The 23,412-nt window shown below is 37.8% G+C and overlaps 1 protein-coding gene across 1 annotated transcript; it reads right to left on the bottom strand.

Moving 5' to 3' along the window:
• Positions 1–14,725: 14,725 nt before the first annotated feature.
• On the bottom strand, positions 14,726–23,177 carry FPGT (fucose-1-phosphate guanylyltransferase; the record flags this gene model as incomplete). Its single annotated transcript, XM_021712973.1, has 4 exons — positions 14,726–17,701; positions 19,927–20,019; positions 21,149–21,382; positions 23,077–23,177. Coding segments are annotated over 4 exons (1,870 nt in total), but the record flags the coding sequence as incomplete, so codon positions are not given.
• Between the last annotated feature and the right edge of the window lie 235 nt (positions 23,178–23,412).

Below are 23,412 nucleotides of genomic sequence, written 5' to 3'. Positions count from 1 at the left end.
AATGTTACTAAGAGTGGCTGTTAGTAACTATTTCTTTTTTAAAGGCGAAGCATGTTTATATATTTGTGTGTGTGTGTGTGTGTGTGTGTGTGTGTGTGCACCACACATAAATTATAAAAGGCAGACTCCCTCCTCCCCGCCTAAAAAAATGAAATTATTTTTTGGAGGGTGGTTCCTTGTAGCACAGATTCCCCAACTAGGTAAGTGTTCTAGGACCCATGAACGTCAGTGTACTGGCTGACATTGTTGTGAGAGGCTGTGTTTGACATCAGTGAGTTTTTTGTTTTCAGATTCTTTCAGCACATCTGCCCACTTCATGACGGGCGATTCACAAGCACACCTGCCCACGCTGCACAGAGTGTTCAGCGGTTTTTGACCCCAGACGGTATCCCCCCCATGTCCCACCCTCCCAAGTCACACAATCTCACTCGAGCGACTTTTTGTTTGTTTGTTTCCCAGGATGAAAAAAGTCCTCCATGGGAAACAGTTTGCCGACGTGGGAGAGGTGAAACAAAAAACAGGAGAAGCACTACAGGCCATCAAAACTGTTTTGAGCAGTGGAAAAAGCACTTCAACAGGTGTATTTAATCAAACGGTGAGTACTTTCAAGGTGACTAAAATTTAAACATGTAAGAATCGATACATGATTTTTTATGAATAAGTTCTGTGTTTTGGGCCCCCCCTTGTGTGCATGAATCATATGCATATATACTTACATATACATAAATAACAATATGTTACATGTATAGTTTAAGAACAGGCAAGGAAATATAACATTCTCAAGTCCTACTCTCAGGTCTCTTACATGAAACACCTGCTTCTCTAAAAGCACTTATCACAGAAGATGGAATTCGTGCTTTGCCTGTCTTGCTAGGTGTGTACAACTTGAAAACAGGAATCTTTGCATTTGAAACAGTCAAACACAGTGCCTGACAGATGTAGACGCAAATTTAATTGTTTTGGATTGCATTGAACTATAGTGAACTAAACTGAATTGGATTGGACCAATTGAACTGATTGGAATCCATTCCTCTAGTAAAGTCAAAAAAGAGGTAAATAAAAAGAGATGCAGCCATTGCCAATTCTGTAGACTAAATACTACGGCCTTTGAAATTCCATGCAAGGAGAATTAAAATATTAATCTTTTTTGTTTTCCTTATCTTCATTTCAAATATATACCCAACAGTTATGTTTTTGCATTATTTGGGCTTACTACCATTAGGCTTCTATACGAGCTACTTGATGCTCTTAGCAATAACTTATATATCAGACTTTTCAGGGAGCTTTTATAAACTATAATCACTAAAACCTGCTAAAAACCCATCAACTAAATCTGATTCTGCTAAGGTTAGACTCTAGAATTAAAAATAAATAAAACAAAACTCCAAAAAGCGATTTGAACACAGCTGATCCATAAAAGAAGTATGAGACAGGGTCTTTGCCTACAGAGTTTACAACCTAATTTGATATTTGCATATCTAGCTAACTCTACAAAGTAGCTTTAGATGAGTGTCAAACGATTGATTGGTGCAAAAGCCACATGCTGTATAACAGGAGAAGACTGTTACATTGGGCTAGCACAGAGGAATTTTTAATATGGCATGACTTAAAATAGGTCTTTCTACTTGTGGAATTGTAAAAATCTTACAAGGAGAAAGAAATAACTAATCTCCAGCATATGATTAATTGAGAGCTTGAACACAATCGAGATCATTATATTCCTTAAGAGGGTTCAGAGAAATTATTAAAATGATGTTCATTAAAAGTATCTATTATTGCTTTACACAGTAAAGCAAATTGAACACAACCCATAAAAAAAAGTAATTTAAACTTCATCTTGGATCTTTTTTTGAGACTAAAAATTGATGAGACTAAGCTAGTCATAAATACCAAATGACAGAGAAATTACATAACATGGCAGCCATCGTGGATCTTATGAAGAGAAAGATAAAAAGAATTTCCAAAGAAAAAACACCGTCAAACCAAGAGAGCTTAGAAAAGCTAAGGTAAAAACCTGTAATTATTGGGGGAGAGGAGCATCTAGAGAGTAGCACAGGCCAGGGTTCAATGAGTGAGAGGTAGATGCATACTATATATGAATGTATGGTGTGTTGAGAAAAGTGAGTGGCTTAAACAGAGGCATCATTTAATAAAGAATAACATAACATTTCCCTTGCTGCCAATCTATTGAGATTACATCTGAAATGCAATGTTCATTGCTGGACACCTCATTCGCATGAAAGAAAGATCAAAGAAAGGAAACTTTTCCTGGAAATGAAGAAAGAGATTATGAAATATATATGTCCCAGTTAAAGAGAGTAATTGTCCATATTCTCTAAATACTCCTTTAATAATTCCATTCCACTTTCCTGGATATCACAACTGAATAGGTGGCAGATTTTCACCCTTCGGGAAGGTTTTTACTTACAATTTCAAAAGGCTTTTTAGTAACTTTTGTCTAACCACTTCAGACTCACATGGCCCAGTGACCCTATCTTGACTTTTGGTTGAATACAGTTCTCAGGGAGTTAATGGTGGTGTCACGAACGGGGCTAGAATGCCATCTAATTTTTATACTTCACCCTTTGCTGAGCTTTATGCTTAACTAGAAAATTATATTTTGTTCTCATGCACCAAAAAACTTTGAAGATTGTTTTATTGTTTTAGTTGATGTTCTGATTCTGGGTAATAAAAATATGCCTTTGTGTCAGTATTCTGGTTGTTGCTGATGTTATTTTTCTACAAACAGCCATGAAAGGAAAGGTTTATGCTGTATAGCTAACTCCATAAACACATTCTTTTAGCTCCTTAAATCAGACTGATAGAATAATATCATAGGTGGTGTCATCTCTATACTTTATCAGTAAAAAAGCCAGCTGCATACTAAATTTTTAGTTCAGCACAGATGATAATAAACTCCTGTAAAGACAAAAGGTAACTATTCATGTCTAAACAAAAAACATTTCCCAGAAATATGTGTTTTAAAGAGAACATAAAAAGGAGGATTAAACACAAGTTTTGATGTCGCTAACTTTTTTTCAGGTTCAATGTAAATAAGCTTCTATGCAACATTTGTCCTATGTTATTTCCCTTGGGAAGTTTCTCTTTTCCAGTTCTCTCTTGCTTCAGTTCCACACAGTTCAGTATGCGCGGCTTATGATTCAGCAGAGCGATCACGTGAATCACCATTTTTAAAAGATTTATAGTATTTTACTAGAAAATGATCTGTACTTCCCCATTCCCTACTGTTCATCAAAGTTTAAAGTCAACTTTGTCATTTGGTAGCCAAATACTGGAACCATTGCTTCCATATCTCACACACACACACACACACACACACACACACACACACACACACACACACACACATACACACACGTGCACGCACATGCACACGACACACACACCTTCCTCTCTTCGCTCTCCTCTTCTCTGAAAGAGATTATTCATCTGCATTTGGTCAGCTTTAGTTTCTAAGAGGGCAGGGGTACCTTCTTGTCAAATGCTGTGAGTCAGCCGGCATTGTGGCCCTTTTCCAAGTCCTATTTCTTCCACATGCCACGCTGCACTTTGGGCTCCCCTGCGCCAGGCACCCTGGCCTGCCAGCCTTCTTAAATGCTGTTCCTGCGGCCTGAACACTTTCCTCCTCACCCTCTCTCTTCCCATCCCACATAAAAAGCAAGAGGCCTCATCTTCCTGCAGGGCTCCTTGAGGGGCCAGTCCTGATGGAAGCTTCTGGCAGTCCCTTCCGCAGACTGTCCAGTGACGCTTGTCCTCTCCTGACTGTAGTTCTAGTCACACACTTGTTGTCACTATTTTTTTTCTGTTTTATCATCAACTAAATTGGAAGAAGCCTGAGAGGAAGAAATGAAATATCCCTAGTGCTGATCACAGACCCTGGCACTTAATTAACACTCAATATATATTTTATAATTTTAAGTCAGAAAGATTCTAACAGGGGTCTGTCTATCTCTGTGTGTATGTGTGTGTTTGTGTGTTTTGTGTGTGTTGCTTGTTTGTTTGCTTTGAGTCAGAATCTCACTCGTTCACCCAGGCTGGAATACAGTGGCATGATCACAGCTCACTGCAGCCTTGACCTTGTGGGCTCAGGTGATCCACTGGCTTCAGACTTCTGAGTAGCTGGGACTACAGGTGCACAGCACCATACTCAGGTAATTTTTGTTTTTTTTTTTTGTAGAGATAAATTCTGGCTGTGTTGCCCAGTTTGGTCTTGACCTCCTGGGCCCATGTGATCCTCCCACCTTGGCCTCCCAAAGTGTTGGGATTATAGGAATGAGCCTGCATGCCCGGCTTTCTTTTTTTTTTTATCTATTCTAAATGATGACCTTATTTCTTAGGGAATTATATAGATTCATTTTTCTATTGAAAAAAATCTACATTTTGTCAGCATATGTTTATTTTCACTTCCTCTGTGAAATATTCAAAGTGTATTATCATTTCCGTAGCAGGCATTACACTAGGTACCTAGCTGTGTACTCATCAGGTGGGTTATAGAATGTGGACTAAATGGGCTAAGGATCTGTTTACTTTATCCCCCCCTTTTTTTTCTTCATAAATTTAACATTTTCACAATCGTTTCATTCCAGGACTACAATATCCATTATAAAAATACACTATGCTAGTACAACCTCCTCCACTGACATGTCATCCTCTCTACTAATCAAAACACTATCCCCTCCCTAGAGAAAATGTTCAATAAGTCAGTAAAGTGATATAGAATTATCATTGATGTTTCATATAAATGGGGACAGTGAACTGATTTTTAAATGCTAAATGAAATGTAAAAACATCAATGAGCTAAAAACAATAAAGCTGTGTATGCAAGCCATTTTAGGGAGAAGCTTGGACCCAGAAATATAATTGTTTGCCTTTAGGCATTTGCCAGAAAACATATTTGCACTTAGAATCTAAGGAACCAGAGAGTGTCCCAGGGCTACTTCAGACTGGGAATTTTTAGAGGAGGTCTTGGACACAGTAGGCTGAAATGCCCCCAAAATGTGCCTTCAGATAAGGACCAACCAGAAATGAGCCTTTCATCCCTTATTCCAGACCAAAGGAATTGTAGCAGGCTGCTTTGCTCTGCTGTAAGAAGAGCAGAACAGAAGAAAGCAAGCAAGAGAGAAGGGAAGCTGTGAAAGAAAAGCTCCCTGAGAAACCACAGACATAAATATCTTCAACACTATGGCTCTACCCCCCAGGTATTCTGAGTCCAGGGCACCACAGAGTCCCAGTCTCGAACTTCGTCTGAGGTTGTTCCTTTGTGACAATGCCTCCCTGGTCTCCTGATAGATGCATATGTGAAGCCTCTTTTGGAGAGCCATTTCTCTTAGGTCACGGGAACCTCTCCAGATACGTTGCCAAGAATGATGCCCAACAAACAACTGAAGTTAACAAGACACACGAGAAAGCTTAGCATGAGCAGACCACAGGACATCTGATAGTTAAGTGACCAGATACAGTTCACAAAACAACCACCTGTACCACATTCTAAGGAAGAGAGAGAGGGTGTGCAGAGGAGGGCAGCAGGAATGGAAATGACAATATATTTCCAGAAAATAGAAAATTTTAATAAGGAAGAACATGGCAGGTTTAAATGAAGTAAAAACTTTATGAATTAAAAAATAGCCGGACTCGGTGACTCAGCCTGTCATCCCGCACCTTTGGGAGGCTGAGGTGAGTGGATTGCCCGAACCTGTGGGTTCGAGACCCGCCTGGGCAGGTGAGACCTCATCTCTACAATAAATCAAAAAATTAGCCGGGTGTGGTAGCGTGCGCCTGTAGTTCCAGCTACGTGGAAGGCTGAGGCGGAGGGATCACTGGAGCCCAGCAGGTCGAGGCTGCGGTTGCCAGGAGTGGCCGCTGCACTCCAGTCTGGGCGACAGAGTGAGACTCCAACTCAAAAAAAAATAAATAAAATAAATAAAAAATAAGAAAAAATTACTATTATCATTACTTTTCTTCCAAAATATGTTGGAGAAAAAAACTTTCAATGATTAAATTATGTTTCCATTTCAAACTCACATCTGATTTCAACCTGAAAAAAAAAATACACCCTCAAAATATAGTAGTCAGCTTAATAAAAATGTTTAGCACTTTAAGGGTTGTACATTTGCATTTTTAGAGACCTAAGCAAATTATTAAAAAATTATGTCTGCAAAGTTAGACTGTTTTCCTTCCTAAATGTAGTCATTCTTGTTGAACCTTCTTTATTTCAGATTTCTGCTATTTCAGAAACTATTAGAAAATAACTCTACTGAGATTGCTACTAGTAATTCTCAAATATACACGAATTCAAAGTTCAATGCAAAATATAGTTAGCAATGGACACCTGTTTTTCCCTGACTCCTTTCTGAAACAAACTTATTAGGAGTCTTCACTATAATGATGGTATATTTTTTATGCTTCTTGGAATAAATAATGTACAGAGATCATTCAAATGCATATTCAGTGGGAAGCCATCTGGCTTCATACGAATTTATGAATATTTTAGCTTGCTCAGCTAGTCAAAAGTAAAATCTGGCACTAGGGATTTTCATGTAGATTTGTGACAGTATTATACAAAATTCTTCTGTAAATTAGTGATTGACACACCTACTAAAGTCTAATTTATTTTTTCATGGATTGTCCACTTAAAATACATACACCACTGCATGATTAGTTTGGAAGTTATCATAATTTGACTTGAATTAGAATATACCATCTTTTATGAAAGTGGTTACCTATACAAACAGAATCTTGGCATTGGGTTGCACTTGATAGGTTGTTGTGGTGGACATGACGTGGCATCATATCCTTCATTGAAGGGCTTGTTGCCTCAGCTCTCAGGAATGCTGTCAGGAGACAGTCATCAGTTGTCAGCTTTTCTCCCAGATTGCCTCAGTCGCGGAGAGCTATTTCACCCATTGCAATGCTTTCCCAGGTGCCCTGGGAAAGGATAATGGATGTGGATATAAATTCTGGCCATTCAGAAGTGTTGTTCTAGTGTCAGGGCTACTCATGGGCTCAGCCAGCTAAGGCTGTCATGGGGCTTGCACCCCAGTTTGACTTCTCTCTTCTGCTCTGCTTTCCTCTGTCCCCCTTGCTATGCAAGTATTCATCCCAAGGGTGCTCCCTAAGAAATGTTTAGCATTCTAAAGTACATCTCAGATTCCACTTTCCAGGAAACCCAACCCAATATCTAAGCCTACCTCTTACCTAGCACAAGAACTTGTAAAAACTCTTGATAAGTTGTCTTAATACACGTCTAGCATCAAGAGGTTTATTATCTCATAAGGAAACCTATTCTGCTATTGAACAAAGTCCTTCATAATGTTGTCTATAAATTTTCCTCCTTTTAGCATCTGTAACAATATGAAACCAACTTCATAATCCTTCTGGTTTCCTCATTAATGAACTAAATAAAATTTTGACACATGTTCACAATTTATGTAATTATATTTTTAGCATATTTGTGAGTTATGCTTTGATATTTAGAGATACAGATTTGAGAACTGATAGCACATAGAATCTATGAGAACGGAAGATATCCCAAAGGAGTAAATGTGGATAGAGAAATTCAAACATAGAGGTTTGTAACCTCCCAGGGATGAGAGGTAAGCATGATGAGAAGGAGTCAGTTGAAGAGACTCAGGAAGAGAGGCCGATGAGTTAGAAAAAGAGACAGCGGTGCGGAGTTTCTTGAAGCAGGTAGGACTGCATGTCCAAGAGGAATCAGTTGGGACAAATGCTGCCGAAAGGACATGAAGTCGAGAACAAGAACGACCACTGGATGTAGCAAAATGGAGAGCACTGGCAATCACCAGAAGAGCTAGTTCAGAGGAGTCCTGGCGGTGGGAAGGGAATAAAAGCCTGAAGGAATTGAAGAGGGAGTAGGGCGTTAGCAACTGGAGAGTGAAAGAACAAGTTGTTCTAGGAATTTTAGTGACATGGAAGCGAAGAAATAAAGTAAAGCTGAAGACAGTGGAGTCGAGAGTTGTTTTTTTTCTTTTTACACTGGAAAATAACAGAATATTTGTGCACGGATGAGAATGATCCAGTAAAGAGAGGAAACTAATGACATGAGAGAAAGAAGAGAGAATTGCCGGCATGGTGTCTTTGCTTGTACACATGTAAAGCTACAAAGAAATTGCCACGTATCAGTGGCCATTATTGTTAAATTATGGTGCTTTGCAAGACTCACAATACGTACTCATTTGAGGATAAGCAAACTCAGGAACCATCTAGTGTATTCCTAGAACTCATTTCAGAAGTTGGAGGATTCCTAGAACTACTGGTATACTACAGCAAAGACAAAGACCATACGACAAAGCCTTATGACATATTCTTACCCGATCAGAGTAGGCACTAAAATGCCTCAAACTCAGTTGATAAGATTAAGATTACACAGTTTTTACAGACAAAAAATAACTTTATGTGATATGATTCATGGTGTTCTAAGTTCAGCTGAAGGTCTTCCCATCACTGCTTGAATCATGAGCCAGTAATAAGCAGCAGAGGCTGTTATACAAAATGGGCAGTAATAAGGGCATTGGACAGTCAGCCAGGAATAACAGGGACACTTTCTGGTTGTTCTCCCATACCCACATTTCAAAGTCAAAGAGAATAGCTGTATCCCAGCTGGCTAAAACCTTCTAACAAAAGTAGAACTTGAAAATGAAAAGCCCTTTGGTTCTTGAGTATCTTGACGTGTTTGGATATGTGAAGATCACCCTCACGTTTGGAACAGGGCCTTGAGAGAGCAGAACTGGGCAACTTTTGAGAAGGTTCTATGTTTCCAGAAATTATCTAGACAACGTGTACATAAATAGTGAGGTGGAGGTGGCATTAGTCAGGGGAAAAGCAGCTGTTAGAGAGGATTCTGGGTTTTAAAAAAAGGAGCTAGTGAAGACATTCTTGGAAATGAGCGCTGCCAAAGGATTTCTAAGAGCAGTGATTTATGTTGTGTTTCATTGCTCGGATATAAATCTTTCTCTTCTCTTTCCTCCCATAACCTTCCCACATAGCCTCAGTTAGCCAAAGAAATATGCGGCATATATAATGTGTGTGAGAAGGGCTTCTTTTTCTGGAGGGAGTGGTTTGAAGCAGAGGTGTGGGAAAGAGGAAAATTTGAAATTCACACAGTGAAAGGTAGGCACTTAACTCATGGAATTATGAGAAAATCTCAACACAATTAATTCATCAGAAATGGAAGCTTGGCTGGGCACAGTGGCTCGCACCTGTAATCCCGGAATTTTGGGAGGTGGAGGAGAGAGAATTGCCTTAGCCCATGGGTTTGAGACTAGCCTGGGCAACTTGGTGAGACCTCACCTCTACAATGAATCAAAACATTAGCCAGATGTGGTGGCACACCCCTGTGGTTCCAGCTACTTGGAAGGCTGAAGTGGAAGGATTGCCTGAGCTCAGCAGGTCGAGGCTGCGGTGGTCGTTGAGTGTGCCACTGCACTCCAGCCTGGGCAGCAGAGTGAGACTCTGACTCAAAAAAGAAAAACAAAAAGAAAAGGAAGCTTAGTGTCAAAGGCAGTTGTGAAGATATATGATCTTCAGGAGCTTCATGGATATTTGTAGAGGTTTTGGATATCTGTGGGGTTTAGAACAGAGGCTGAGCTCATGTTGCCTGCATCTAAAGGGAGAGAAAATTCCAACTGACATCTGATTATACATAGCAAATATGAAAAAGGTAACAATCAACAACGTAAGAGGCAAAGAGATTGTACACTATCATTGGACAGAACTTCACCGAAAAAACTGTGTAGAATGTTAGAAAGTAATATAAGTGGTCATTCTAAAAGATAGTCTTAGGAAGAGCAAAAAGGGATATAAAAACAAAGGAAGCATGAGATGGCCACAATATTCCTTTTCCTCTCAATGTCCACTACAACTCAATGCCAGTATTATAATATCTTTCCTTTGCAGTCTCTCTGAAAGTTTGTCTTCATGCATAATTAATTACTCCGTATTTGAAGTTGCGGGATTGAAAAAAAAAAAGTCTACTGCATCAGCCTAGGGAACAGTGGTGGCTCATAAGAGTTGAGAGCAGTGAATAAATTTTGGCTTTTAATACATGGACTGCACTTGCTGAAGAATTGGATGAAAAGGGTGCGGGAAATATCTGAGAAGTCGTGGATGATTTCCTGGTTTTTGCCTTAAGCAATCTGGTGAATGTCAGGTCATTTATCTTGATAGAAAACATCATCTCAGCTGATAGGGGTAAGATTAGAGCTAGTGAAATGGAGATGTCTATTTAAATTTTTTTTCCAGGAAGGCAGTGATGTGAAGCGGGGAGGTGTGCATCCAAATCGAGGTCTCTGTGTTGGATATATTATGATGGCGAGTACGGGAACTTCAAACAAACTGTGAGTAGAACTAAAATAGGCTATAGCTTGATAAGATAATGCAACTAAGATAAACTTTGTTTTTGTTGTTTGTCTGTTTTATGTTATGGAAAACTGCAGCATGTTCGTATTTTAAAGACCTAGAGAGAGAGAGAGAGAGAGAGAGAGAGAGAGAGATTGCAGATACACGAAACACGGATCATTTCATAAACTGCTTCTTCTCACTGAACTCATGGCAGATACTTCTTTCGTATTTAAGCAACAGCAATTGCAACAAGTAAAAAAAAAATGTCTCTAAAGCTCTAAAACTTCCTCCCTTTCCCTCCACTGGCTAGCTTCCATAGACAGCTCTGGATTGGACCAGATAATGCTTAATTAGAAGCTCTATCAACTTTAACCAGTTATAATGAGTGATGGGTTTTCTTATTAATTTTCATTAAAAATTCATTGCAGTGATCACAGTTAGTAATTTTTTAAAGTTAATTTATGACTGTGTCAGTGAGCCTGTACATTTAAGATTTGGACCACTTTTTAGGATCATAATTATTCCTTTGGGCAGTCAGTTTTCTAGTTTTGGGTTTTACTAAAAATGTTTGAGACCTCTCTGAAGAACAGCATATTTGTGGAGATAATTTACTTTCTCAAACCCTAAGGCTAGAAATAATAGGAAAGAAACCAATCACAAACAACTCCACGGAGCAGTGCAATGTTTCTCAACCTGCAAATGAAACAAACACTTGATTTCAACAGAGTTGTGTTTTAAAGGATTTTTGCCTCAATATGTAAATACTTTAATTCTATTGTGGGCAATGCGACACTCTCCTACAAGGAAGTGATAAATTAACACTAACTTGAACCACCTGAATGTTCTGCAGAAAGAAAAGAGTAGACATTGGTAAGAAATTTTAAAAATCATATACACGTGCAGATTCCTTAGTCACAATGTGTTGGTTGGAGCAAAGATTTTAAAAGCCTGTAAGGAGGCTGGAGATTCAACAAGCTGATCGGTAACACATCATAGAGCAGTGGCCAAAGAATATAGACATTATAGTTTAGATTGTTCAGCAATGCACAGAAGCACAGTTGAAGGAGTATCAGTCTGGCACAGAAAGCTGGGAAATGACATGAGCAGATGAATTGCACTAGGCTGCAGCAATCAGAAATTGATTGCTCTGTTTGAATGGCTGAAATTTATAGGTGGGATGGCTAAGAGATCCTTGCATCCAGAGGCTTCAAAAAGATGGACTGTTTGTCCAACCAGCCCAGGAAAAAACATTCACTCTGTGAGTTTCAATCGCCTACTTGCATGGGCAATAGTGCCCCGGGGATGGATACCTTCAGATACGAATGTCACCAGTCGAGCTGCTTTACAGGTAGATAATAATGACTAATCCACAGCATCATTCTCCTTCCTCTCCAGTCCTCCAAATATCCGTCCAGTAGTAAGTCAGCAGGTTTTATGATTTCTTTATCTCCAATTTTAACCTGATCCAAAGTTGTGATAGACTGAACTGCGGCCAAATTGGTGGGTTTGAACGATGTGGCAGGTGTGGCTTGTTATGGCTCATGTGGATGGCTCTTCCAGGGACAGAGCTGGTACTTTCCAACAGACTGCTGTAACCTGCTTTTCATTATACATAAAAATCCTCATCAGAAAGTTGTCTATGCAGACAAATGGGAGAATGAAGAATACTAGGATGCTACAGAGTTGGTACACTGATATTGGAGGAAAGGAACAAGGGGCAAAGTTCAATACAAGGAATACCAATAATATAATTTCACTAAGTATAAACAACAGAGTTGTGTGCCTCGACCTCAAAAGAAATAGGTTTTATACAAAAGTTGAGAGGCACAGGAGATTCAAGTTAAAGTAAGTAGATAATGGTTGCTATTATTTCTCTTTCAGTAAGTAAATTTAAAAGGTCCTTAATAATTTAGTCCTTGACACAGATGAAGATGTGGTTTTATTGAGATGAACAGCCACGAGATCATCTGAAGTCCTTTAGACAGTTTTGCACACGTCAATTACAGTTTTCGCTTTCTCTCTCCACCTTAATTCTGCTAGATTGAGATGCCTTAATTCTGAGCCTACAAGGTGCTTAAGTCCAGAAGCATCTGGGATATGTGAACGGCATCTCTGATGGTGTGGAGTACACTTAACAGCTGTAAGTGCCAGCTGAGCTACGTCTTGCAATAGACAATCTTTTGGGCTTGACTCGACTGCTGAATTTGGTAATCTTTATAGAACATTGGGAGTACTGCTAAGTGACTGAAGATGAAGAGATCGCCACAGGTTGTGAGAATTAATCATGAATTCATCCTACCAAACTTTTGCCACTTTCACCATATCATTTGGATTTTTGAAGCTTTATTTCAAGTTTATACACACTAATGCATACTTTCTATTTTGCATACAGAATAAATGGTTAAGATTATAACTAAATGCTGCATTTTTTCATGACCTTCTTGAGTTGTTAATAATTAACTCGATATGATTACAGAATAGTTGCAAACAACAGCAGGACTTTATGAACCTGAGCATATATGACTTAAGCAGCATGATTTTATTTTAAAAGTCATAAATCAAGAGAAAATGTTTAATTTCAAACATACATGCAGGCTTTATTTTTTTATTGCTGTTAATTTACAAAAAGCTATGAATCTTCATTGAGAGGCTGAATAAAAAGACTGAAAAATTGTGATTGCCACAAAATTTAATCATTTCTCATCAAAAGTACTTTTATTCCCCCTATTATCCTGTTCACTACACACAGGTACTGAATTTGAGTGATTTTTTTCCCTTAGACTCTTTTAATACAACACCACTTAGGTTGAATAATTTCTTAATTCATCTTTTCTGTCCACATTTCAGCATCCCTGAAAACAGAACGTGTCTTACAGCTGATGGTGTTTTATAATAGCTATTTGCCAGGAGCAACAGTCAAGGCATTGTTACTTGCTCATCTGAACACTTGGTTGTAGCTGTGCATGTGACTGTAATTTCATCTTAATTAGGCACACTGCTGCTGGTACACACGTGTGACTCAACACCAGGCAAAACATCTCAAGGCAAGAGGCACCTGCAAATCCCTTGAAGAGAACCGTTTCAAAGCAGCTAGGATCCGTGCATTGTGCAGGATTACGATTAAGATTAGGCAAAATACAGTTGAGCAGTTAATGAACAAATAACACCCTCTGAAAGCTCTGCAAGTGGATAAATGCTAAACAATAGCTACCATATTTTCTCCCCAAGAACCTTGAAAACACACACACACAATTGAGGGTTGCAGGTAAGTCACTTCTGGTTTACCAAGCAATTATTTTCATATTGACATGTTAATGTAACATAAATTTGTCAGAAATTGAAACTGGTCCCATTGTCCCATGGAGCTGATGTTTGTGATTTTTTGAGTAAGTACAGAAATGGACTAATCTGGTCTTAAAACTTAAAAATTACATTTGTCTTATCTGTGTTCCTTCCCTGGGAAACTGACACTTAGGCAAGGAACTAAAACTTACCAGATCACCATATCCCAAGGAATCATCATATCCCTCACTTGTAGTGATTGCCTCTTTATCCCTCCCTGATTCCTATCTTCCCACATGTAGCTACATTCCTTCCTGACTATAGAAACCACCAATTTTAGTTGCTTTGGCAAGACTGATTTCAGGCTAATCTTTCTCTCTGGCTGACATCACCTGAATAAAAGCCACCTGAGATCCAACTCTCACCACTACACAATATGTCCATGTAATGAATACACGTGTTCCCCATTAATCTAAAATAAAAATAAAAACTTTTCAAAAAAATTTTTTAAGTACAATTTAAAAAATAAAAAAGTCTTCTTTCCTAGCAATACTCATTGTCTCAGTGTGTGGCTTGGCTTCTGTGTGGCAAGCAACAAGACCTAGACCAAGCCCTTGGCTTTCTGATAAGAAAATCTTCTGACTTTGAATAGAAGCTACCTATCTTCTGTGGAAATACAAATAAACAGAGACAAAAATAAAACAGTTTTGTCAAACATCAAAGCTTTCACATGAAAACTTGTAGAACACATTTAGGTCTGCAGCTTGACAAAAGTTCCAGATGGTGGTATGGTAGGGCACTCAGGAAATGCAGTCTTACTTGCAACTTACCTATAAATTACACAAAAGATGAACCCTAGGTGGACATATGGGTATCAATAACTCAGACTAAAGTGCCTTAGAAGAGTTTGACTCTGCATGTGAAGCTGCAGAAATGTCTTGATGATATCTCAATACTTCACATTTTAGTTCCTTTATAAAATAACTATATGGAAGAGGGTCAAGTGATAAAAGTCTACATTTAAATGCATCTAAAAGAGATCTCCAATGAATATAAAAATTCCAAGTACTGATAAAAAAGGCACTGTCATATTTTATTGATAAATGCTTTTACTTTTTGTAGTGAAACATAAAATAATGGCAATTCCTGTAACCAATGGCACTTCAGATTAGGTCAAATTACAATTTTGAGCATTTAATGAATGATAGCTCTTTAACATCCTCTGAAATCTCGGCAAGCAAATCAATAAACATTAAAAAATATCTACCATGTATTTTTATGTTACCATGGGAAGAACCTACTCACACACAAACATGTATCATAATTGAGGGTTGCAGACAAGTCACTCCTAGTTTACCAATTATTTTTATACCGATATGTTAATATATAAATAACAGTAGCAGAGACTAGTTCTTATATCAATTTACATTAATTCACAACACAAAAATCTGACAAAACTTGTTTCCAATCAATTATTAAACTTTAATATGAAGACATTTCATTTATGTGCTTATGCCAAAATAGGAATACATAACTTGGGATTCCAGCCAATTTTAATTTTCTTGAAGCTGTTTATCATCTGTGTATTATCTTAGTGCTTCTATTCTTCCGCCTACCTCCTGCTGTCACATTTTAGCCAATTACTGCTTCTCAGCATCAACAGTACGCAGAAAGAAAATAAGAATTGAAAAGTAAAATCAGTCCATTTGGTAATTTAACAGTTTTGTTATCAGGGTTAATAGGAGAGGAAGAAAGTAAAATCTGCAGTTAAAATTATATGGTTATCAATGAATCTCAATTATGCCTACTATCCTCCCCACAGATAACTGAGTTTTGTGTGTGTGTGCGTGTATATACACATGCATGCACACACACTCTCACGCACTTCTGTGTTTTCCTACAGAACTTTAGAAAAAATGTAAAATATACAAACACATGTTCAAACTTAAGGATAACACACACAGTTCAGTGTGCCTATGAAATTTGTTTCATTTTCATAAGATCAATAAATGAGATACAAATTTTATCATTAGTTTCAGGGCTCTTTGTTTCTAGTTGTTTACAAACTAACATAATCACATTAAGCAATGATCTAATCTGAAATTGTCAACTATAAGTTTATTTCTGAAAAAGTATTTCTACAGCATTTCTACAGTAACTTGATGATACAGTGTGCCATTTTTATCACTTTATCAAAACAGGACTATATTTGAAGAGAGAATTGTCAATACATAGAACCTTATTGGAACCAAAGCTCAAAAGAAGATGGAAAATTCTAAAGGTATGTTTAGAAAATTACCTTTAAAATTACTTGATTATTGTGCAAAAAAAACAACATTCCACAAACTCATCACCAAAAAGAAAATCAAGATAGTAATAAACACCAAATGACTACCTCTTTTCTAAACTTAGTCTTGAAATATTCTTACAACAAAAAGCTATTTGTCTGCATTTTTGTGTTATTGTTTTGCTACAGCAATTATGTTAATACAATTTTGATTTATTTAGGTCAGTGAAACAAACACACAAAAAATAAAGGCCTACAGAAATGCCTATTTGAAAGTTGCTCAAAGGCAAAGTATACAGTTTTCAAGGTATCTCTAAATCAAATTGCTTTTTAAACGAATTTCTAGAAAAATCTGCTCTCTATATGTTATCATATCTTCTACATCTTTGTAGATAAGCATTTCTTCAATGGACAGAAGCTTATAGCTATTCAGGCTGAATGTTGACTTATTCTTAACAGCATTTAACATCTGTAGAGATGCTGTAACTGAATCACTCAAAGAAGAACAAACTGGGAAAATGCGTGCAGTCCACAAACTCAGACATGCCTTGTTCCCAGAAAACATTTCCTCCGTAGCTTTAAGATTCCAGGTATCTAAGCACGACAGGAAGCAGACTCCAAAGAACTGAAGTAACTTTACATCTGACAGTGTTGCAACGCTCCTTTTCAAGTTGTCTTGGACTCCAAATGCCATGGTGGAATACTTGAAGCATCTATTCATCTTCAGGCTTAAGGAACACACAAAGGAAGATGCAGGCAGGACAGCTTTTGTTGGGATGCAGGAACCACTGACGATGCAGTTTTCGCCAACTGAGACACGAGGCCCCAGCCTGGAATACTCCACAACGGAGCCAGGGGCCACAGAACATCCTGAGTCCAGGATACTTTGGATGACACAGGATGTTTTACCAGAGCACTCTGTTCCACCTGGAAAGATGCTAAAAGTTACGGACTGCAAGCTAAGCTCTGCCTTTAAACTGTTGTCCGAAGTAAAATAAAACAAATACTCTTCAGTTGTCCCGATGTGATAGAACTTGGAGTTATTAAGAACAACAACATTTAGGGATGTACCTTTGAGAAGATGAAATATTTTCTGCCTCACATCAACCAATTCTGACTCTTCTCTAGTGACATTTAATGTGTCTCTGGTGTACTCCACAGTTGCCCCGGGTCCCAAAGCCTGCAGAAAGTCGCCATAGGCATCTATTTCACAGTTCAGCGTGCCTATTGTTTCATAAAAATCAAGTAACTTTTTTGCTGATTTCTGGTCCATGTAAAATAGGCTATCTGTGTACACGTAGTCAGAGTCTAATTTAAGACAAGCAGGGTCAGCCCCAGCAAAGTCCTGCTGATCAAAATTTTCAGGTCTACACACAGCATTAAACTGACACATTTTTTCTATGCTAGGCTTATGAAGGAAACGATGGCAAGACCGGTATTCAAGGTCTCTATGTTCTAAACAATCAGAAGGCTCTAAGACAAAGACTCCATGTGTGGTGCCCACTGTCAGACTAGAAGGGTGAGCTAAAGCCGTGAAGCCAGGTTTGTCAAAGCAAATAAACTCAGATTCTCCAATATCATAAAGTTCTATATCATCTGCACAGGTAACCAGAATCCCAGGATTCATATGTGAGGGGAAATCAATGTACATGGCTAGTTTTAACTCCAACATCTGATAAGTGGGATTACCAAGTGGTAAAGCAGTGAAAATTTTCCCCAGAGCACTTGCATTTGGAAGTCGTTGACTGTAGCCACCTATAAAATTAAACAAAACAACCATTTTAAAATGTGCTATTTTTAAAAACATTTTTCAAAACCTAGGTGCATCAGTTACAACTCAAAACACTCTAAAGATATTTAAGATACACAATTGTTACTATAAATCAAGAAAGATTAATAAACCGCAGATTAAAAATTCAGAGAGCAATTCCTCTGTAGCCATTTGATATAATGCAATTTTAAAAATTCTGGGTTAGGAAAGAATTCCAATATACTGTAGAGACTGTAAATTGTTTTGAATCAAATTTATGACAAGTAAAAGAGATTAAAACATGATCTTGTATCTACATTTTATTTTATCTTATTTTTAATTTTAATGCTTATCATAATTTTTTGAACACATATTTTCAATAACTGTATCTACATTTTAAATAATAAATTTAAACCATGTTTAGACTCCTACATTAAGAAGCCACTCATCAACAAAAAAGTTACCAAAAACACTAATAAGCCAATTGTAAAACATAATCAATGGCTGCTGCACGACATTTCACTCAACAATGGACAGCATACATTACGGTGGTCTCATAAGATTATGACGGAGCTGAAAAATTCCTATCACCAGGTGATACTGCAGTCATCGTAATGCCTGACAACAACGCATGACTCAAGTGTATGCGGTGATGCTGCTATCAACAAACCCACTATGCTGCCAGTTGTATAAAAATACAGCAATACAATTATGTATGATACATAACATGATGGCAATAATAAATGACTGTGTTAAGGCCTATGTGCTTGCTATACTATACTTTGTATTGCTATGTTAGAGTACTCCTTCTCTCTCTCTCAAGTTAACTGTAAAACAGCCTCAGGCACGTCCTTCAGGAAGTATCCAGAAGAGGACACCGTTATTACTGGAGACGAGAGCACCATGCGTGTCATGGACCCTGAAGTCCAGGAGGACAAGATGTGGAGTAGAGCACAGAGATAGAGATGATCCTGACACAATGCAGGCTGAGGTTAATGTGTGTGTTGGTGTCTTCATTTTTAACAAAGAAGTTTAAAAATTAAAAAACTAAAATAAAAATGAAGGCAGAAAAGAATAAAAATTGTGCAGCTGTAAAATATGTTTGTGTTTCAAGCTAAGCGTTATTACAAGAGTCAAAAAGTTAAAAAAAAACTTTAAGGGTCATAAAGCAAAAATGTTACAGTAAGCTACTGTCAATTTATGACTTAAGATCAACAATACATTTAAAGCACTTGGCAGAGTAACACTGTTCAACAAATTAGAGCTAATAACTTTCTATTTTGCTTTTTCCAAAGACTAGTCATTAGTCAAGTTTAGCACTACGGGAATGATCTATTTCTAATTATGCTCTTTTTGGTATCCAACTTAATGTTTACTAAACTGGTAAACATAATAGTATTTTCCTTGAATAAATTTATATATTTGAACTTTTTTACATTTTTAGTCTTAAAACTAGAACTTGGTTGCTTTACTTTGATATCATCTTTACAAAGAACCACTATTTTATAAAGGAATCATAAGAATTTGCAAGTGCTTTGAAAGCCATGTAGATGAGCAGTTCTAAAATATTTGTTTCTGGAAAGTTTTCATCAGCCCACTAACATACAGAAAAAAATGAAAGAGGTTTTCACGTAATCACAATTTTTATACAACTAAATGTATTCAATTTCAAAAACTATCCTTTATTCCAAGACTATATCCTTCCAATTTTTGTTTTAAAATGTCTTCTTTTGTGTGTATGCTTCCTCTCTCTTTATTTCCTCATAATCTCTCTACTTTGTCAGTTTTTCCCTTATTTTTAAACATTGTAGCCTTTGATTACTGATCAATTACTGGTAAATAATCACACAAAAATGTAAGACAGAAGTCTAGTAATAAAAGTGCTAAACCAGCCTCTCTCCAAAGCAAGGATCCCCTCAAAAGAATTCCTGAGAACTGTCACACTTGGAAGAGCTCTGTTTTAGGAAAATCATTTTCCATATGCATACCAAAAACAAAAGTTGATGACATATGTGATCTATGATTTTAAGGATACATTTTGTAAAAGTCACTATGCTGCTTACAACCTAAAAATACCAAGAAAAGCACGAAATATTTGTTTTCAAAGCCCAATAACTTTAAAGAATGCTTTTTAAAGACAGCAAAGTATTTGCATGAGAGAAAAAAGTTCATAAAGTTTCAAAGGTGGAATATGCAAAGGCAAATGTAAATTAGTAAAGTATAAGTTTACCAGAGTGAATTAACAAGATGGTAAAAGAATTCCATTTATCTCCATACAGTTTTTCTAGACATCGAAGGGCACAAAGTGTTGATCCTCCATTTCCTTAAAAATAAAGTTAAAAGGCACAATTTATTTCACAGAAATCTACTCAAATCATGTCATGATGGTAAATTTAGGTGTTATAACTTCAAGAATATGGCTTTCAGCTGTAATTAAATAGACAAACACCATAGGTATTGGCAAAAACCAATCAAATAATAAATAAATAAATAGTAATGACATCTAGAGAGTAAAGCTCAGTACATATAATGAGCTAGTAGTCTCCTAAAAAATAGTAATGTAAAAGAAATAATAAATTACACAATCTGTAACTAGAAGACTTAAGTGTAAACATTCATATAGAGTTACAAATCACAAAGCCCACTTAAATAGTTCTCCCATATGGCATAATCAATATATAAAAGTTAGATTTCCTTCCTAAAAAATTTTTTTGAATCTAGTTTCCTAAAAAACATCTTAAAAATAGTGACAACACTAGTTATCTCGGGCTAATGATTTAACTCTATGTCTCAGAGTCCCTTCTATACAATGGGAATAATAAGAGTACTGGCTTCATAGTTGTGAGGATTAAAACAATACTGGCTAATTAGAACAATGCTCATGTCACAGGCAGATATTCTATCTCTGGTATTCAGAGCCTTTAAGTATCACATGGAAAATGGCCTATAGGAGAAAACTATTTTTTACTTGCCACGGAAGATCAAAGGGCAAAGGTGACTTAAACCAGGGTTTTAAGATAAATATTACATAATACTTACACCACTTAACAGTGTTCTTTTGCACTCTGTGTTGTGCCTAAAAAGTCACATGTATGTATATTTTTTTCTGATTTGCTTTCTTCATGTAAATTCCTGGAAAAATCTAGGAAGGAACTTTAGGACCCCATTGATAAAATCCAAAGGAATATTCACCATCTGAGTAAATTTCATGAACACTAATAAAATTCTCTCTTAAGTAACATTCTGGAAAATTTTCAAGGTAAGTCACAATGAATAACTTGCTATGCATTGAGCTTTCTAAAAAAGAGAGTCAATTTTCATTCTAATGTCAACGTTTGTGAAGGCCATAAGTAGGGTTCTGTAGCTTATAAACTGTAAGCCATAGAAAAGCCTTTAATCAATGACTACCCTGCTCAGGACCTGTGTTATAAACGTGATCATAAAACACGTACCGATTTTAGCTCCAGCAGGATCAACAAAAACGTGATACTGAACTCCAAGGGGTAACTCCTTTCTTTTCAGCTTTTCTGACAGCTGTTGCTTGTAAGCAAATTCCTGTTGTTCATCAGCTGCTGTTATTGCAACTATGTCCCAGAACTCTCCAGCTGACACGGGCTTGCCTGTTTGGAAAAAACAAGGAAATGACACCAGTAAATACCAGAATTCTCTACCTGTTACAGGCTTGCCTGTTTGGAAAAAAACAAGGAAATGACACCAGAAAATACCAGAATTCTCTACCTGTTACAGGCTTGCCTGTTTGGAAAAAACAGGGAAATGACACCAGAAAATACCAGAATTCTCTACCTGTTACAGGCTTGCCTGTTTGGAAAAAACAAGGAAATGACTCCAGAAAATACCAGAATTCTCTACCTGTTACAGGCTTGCCTGTTTGGAAAAAACAAGGAAATGACAGCAGAAAATACCAGAATTCTCTACTTGTTACAGGCTTGCCTGTTTGGACAAAGGAATAAAAAAGGTAACACTATCATCAAAAATGGATATTCTGCTTTTGAGAATTTAGTGGCCCATTAGTAAGATTCCAAATAGTTTTAAATGAGGATTGTTCACAAGTTCTCTTTTTTTGTCTTTCAGATTACTCCTTCCTTTTATGGTCTACAATGACATTTACTTAGAAATTCTGAAATATATGTTTTTGATTAGGAGAGGTACTTTAACTTGCCAAAGACAATAACTGAGTAAGAAGAGAGGCAAAGAAACAAATACATGAATCTCTAGCTTTGAAAATCATTTCTCATATATCAGGGCCACGTAGTGTTTGTTGGCTAAGAGAGATTCAACCCAAGGATTCATTCCTTCAATGTTGCTGCTTATAAATTGTAGCAACTTGGATAGAATCAGAGCCCATCATACTCAGTGATGTATCTAAGAAACGAAGAACTGAGTACCACATGTCACATGCTCTCACTCATGGACAGATCCTGAACAATCATCATTACTGTAAGAAAGGGATGGGCAGTAGTGGGAAACTGCTGGGGTGGGGGGTGGACACACCTCATCGAAAGGGTATGTGATCTCAAACCAGGCTAAAGAGAGGCCCAGACTTCACCTGTGCAATAACCATTTGTATACCTAACCCTGAATTGTACCCCACATCTTTAAAATTAAGTACATAAGTAAGAAGAAAGGAAGATATGTTTGATAAGACAATAACTAGACAGGAAAAAAAACAGTTGTGGGTACTTTCTTTTTTATTACTTTTAAGATGAGCCGTTTGAATTTACATAGGCTACTAGACACAAAATTCTGGATCACGGAAGGTCCCAACTCCCCGAGGAACTAACTCATTACATGACCGAGTACACTTCTGGTATATAGTTGGAATCTTTTTATTGATGAAGGAGATTAAGAAGGGTTTTTAGTAGTTAATAATCAGTGCTTGCAAGCTAGAATCCGATAGTCCTGGACATTTTACTGTTACTCAAGTATTAGTCTCAATGTTTTTTAAGCGGTCACTGCATCAAAAATATGACCGCTTTTATCAGACAGCGGTGCAGGGCGTGGCAAACCGCATAGCCCGTTTTTTGATAACAAACTTCTCCCTTTTTTTTTTTTTTGAGTTGGAGTCTCACTCTGTCGCCCAGACTGGAGTGCAGTGGCCGCTCCCGGCCACCGCAGCCTCGGCCTGCTGGGCTCCAGCGATCCTTCCGCCTCAGCCTTCCGAGTAGCCGGAATGACAGGCGCGCGCCACCACGCCCGGCTGATTTTTTGATTTATTGTAGAGATGAGGGCTCGCTGCCCAGGCGGGTCTCGAACCCGCGGACTCAGGCAATCCACTCACCTCAGCCTCCCAAAGGCGCGGGATGACAGGCTGAGCCACCGAGCCCGGCTACACACTTCTCCCTGTAAGCGCTGACATTACAGAACAAATTGGGCGGTGGAATCCGGATAAAATCAGAACTACTCGTCAAGGTGGAAACGCGTCGCTTTCGATCTTTCGGGCTTATCGCATTGATCATAAAACTACAAGAAAGGGGTACGCAGGCGGGGACACGGGGGGGCCTGACATCACCAAGGGTACCTGACCCCAAGGCAGGCGAAGGCAGGACCCGTGGGAGGCCCAGGCTTCGCCTGTGCGACGGCCACTTTTGGGCCTGACCCTAAACTGTTGTGCCCCGCATCTTTAAAGAGAAATCAGAACGAAAAAACCAGTTTTGTTTTGTTCTTTTTCAGTGAGAAAGCAGGGCGCAGTGAGAGG

This window comes from Carlito syrichta, unplaced genomic scaffold (genome assembly GCF_000164805.1).
Source record: "Carlito syrichta isolate Samal-C Ts95f unplaced genomic scaffold, Tarsius_syrichta-2.0.1 Scaffold303962, whole genome shotgun sequence".
In the NCBI taxonomy this organism is placed as follows: domain Eukaryota; kingdom Metazoa; phylum Chordata; class Mammalia; order Primates; family Tarsiidae; genus Carlito; species Carlito syrichta.
Note: the sequence above shows the minus strand (reverse complement) of the source record. Positions and strands in the feature narration are given on the sequence as shown.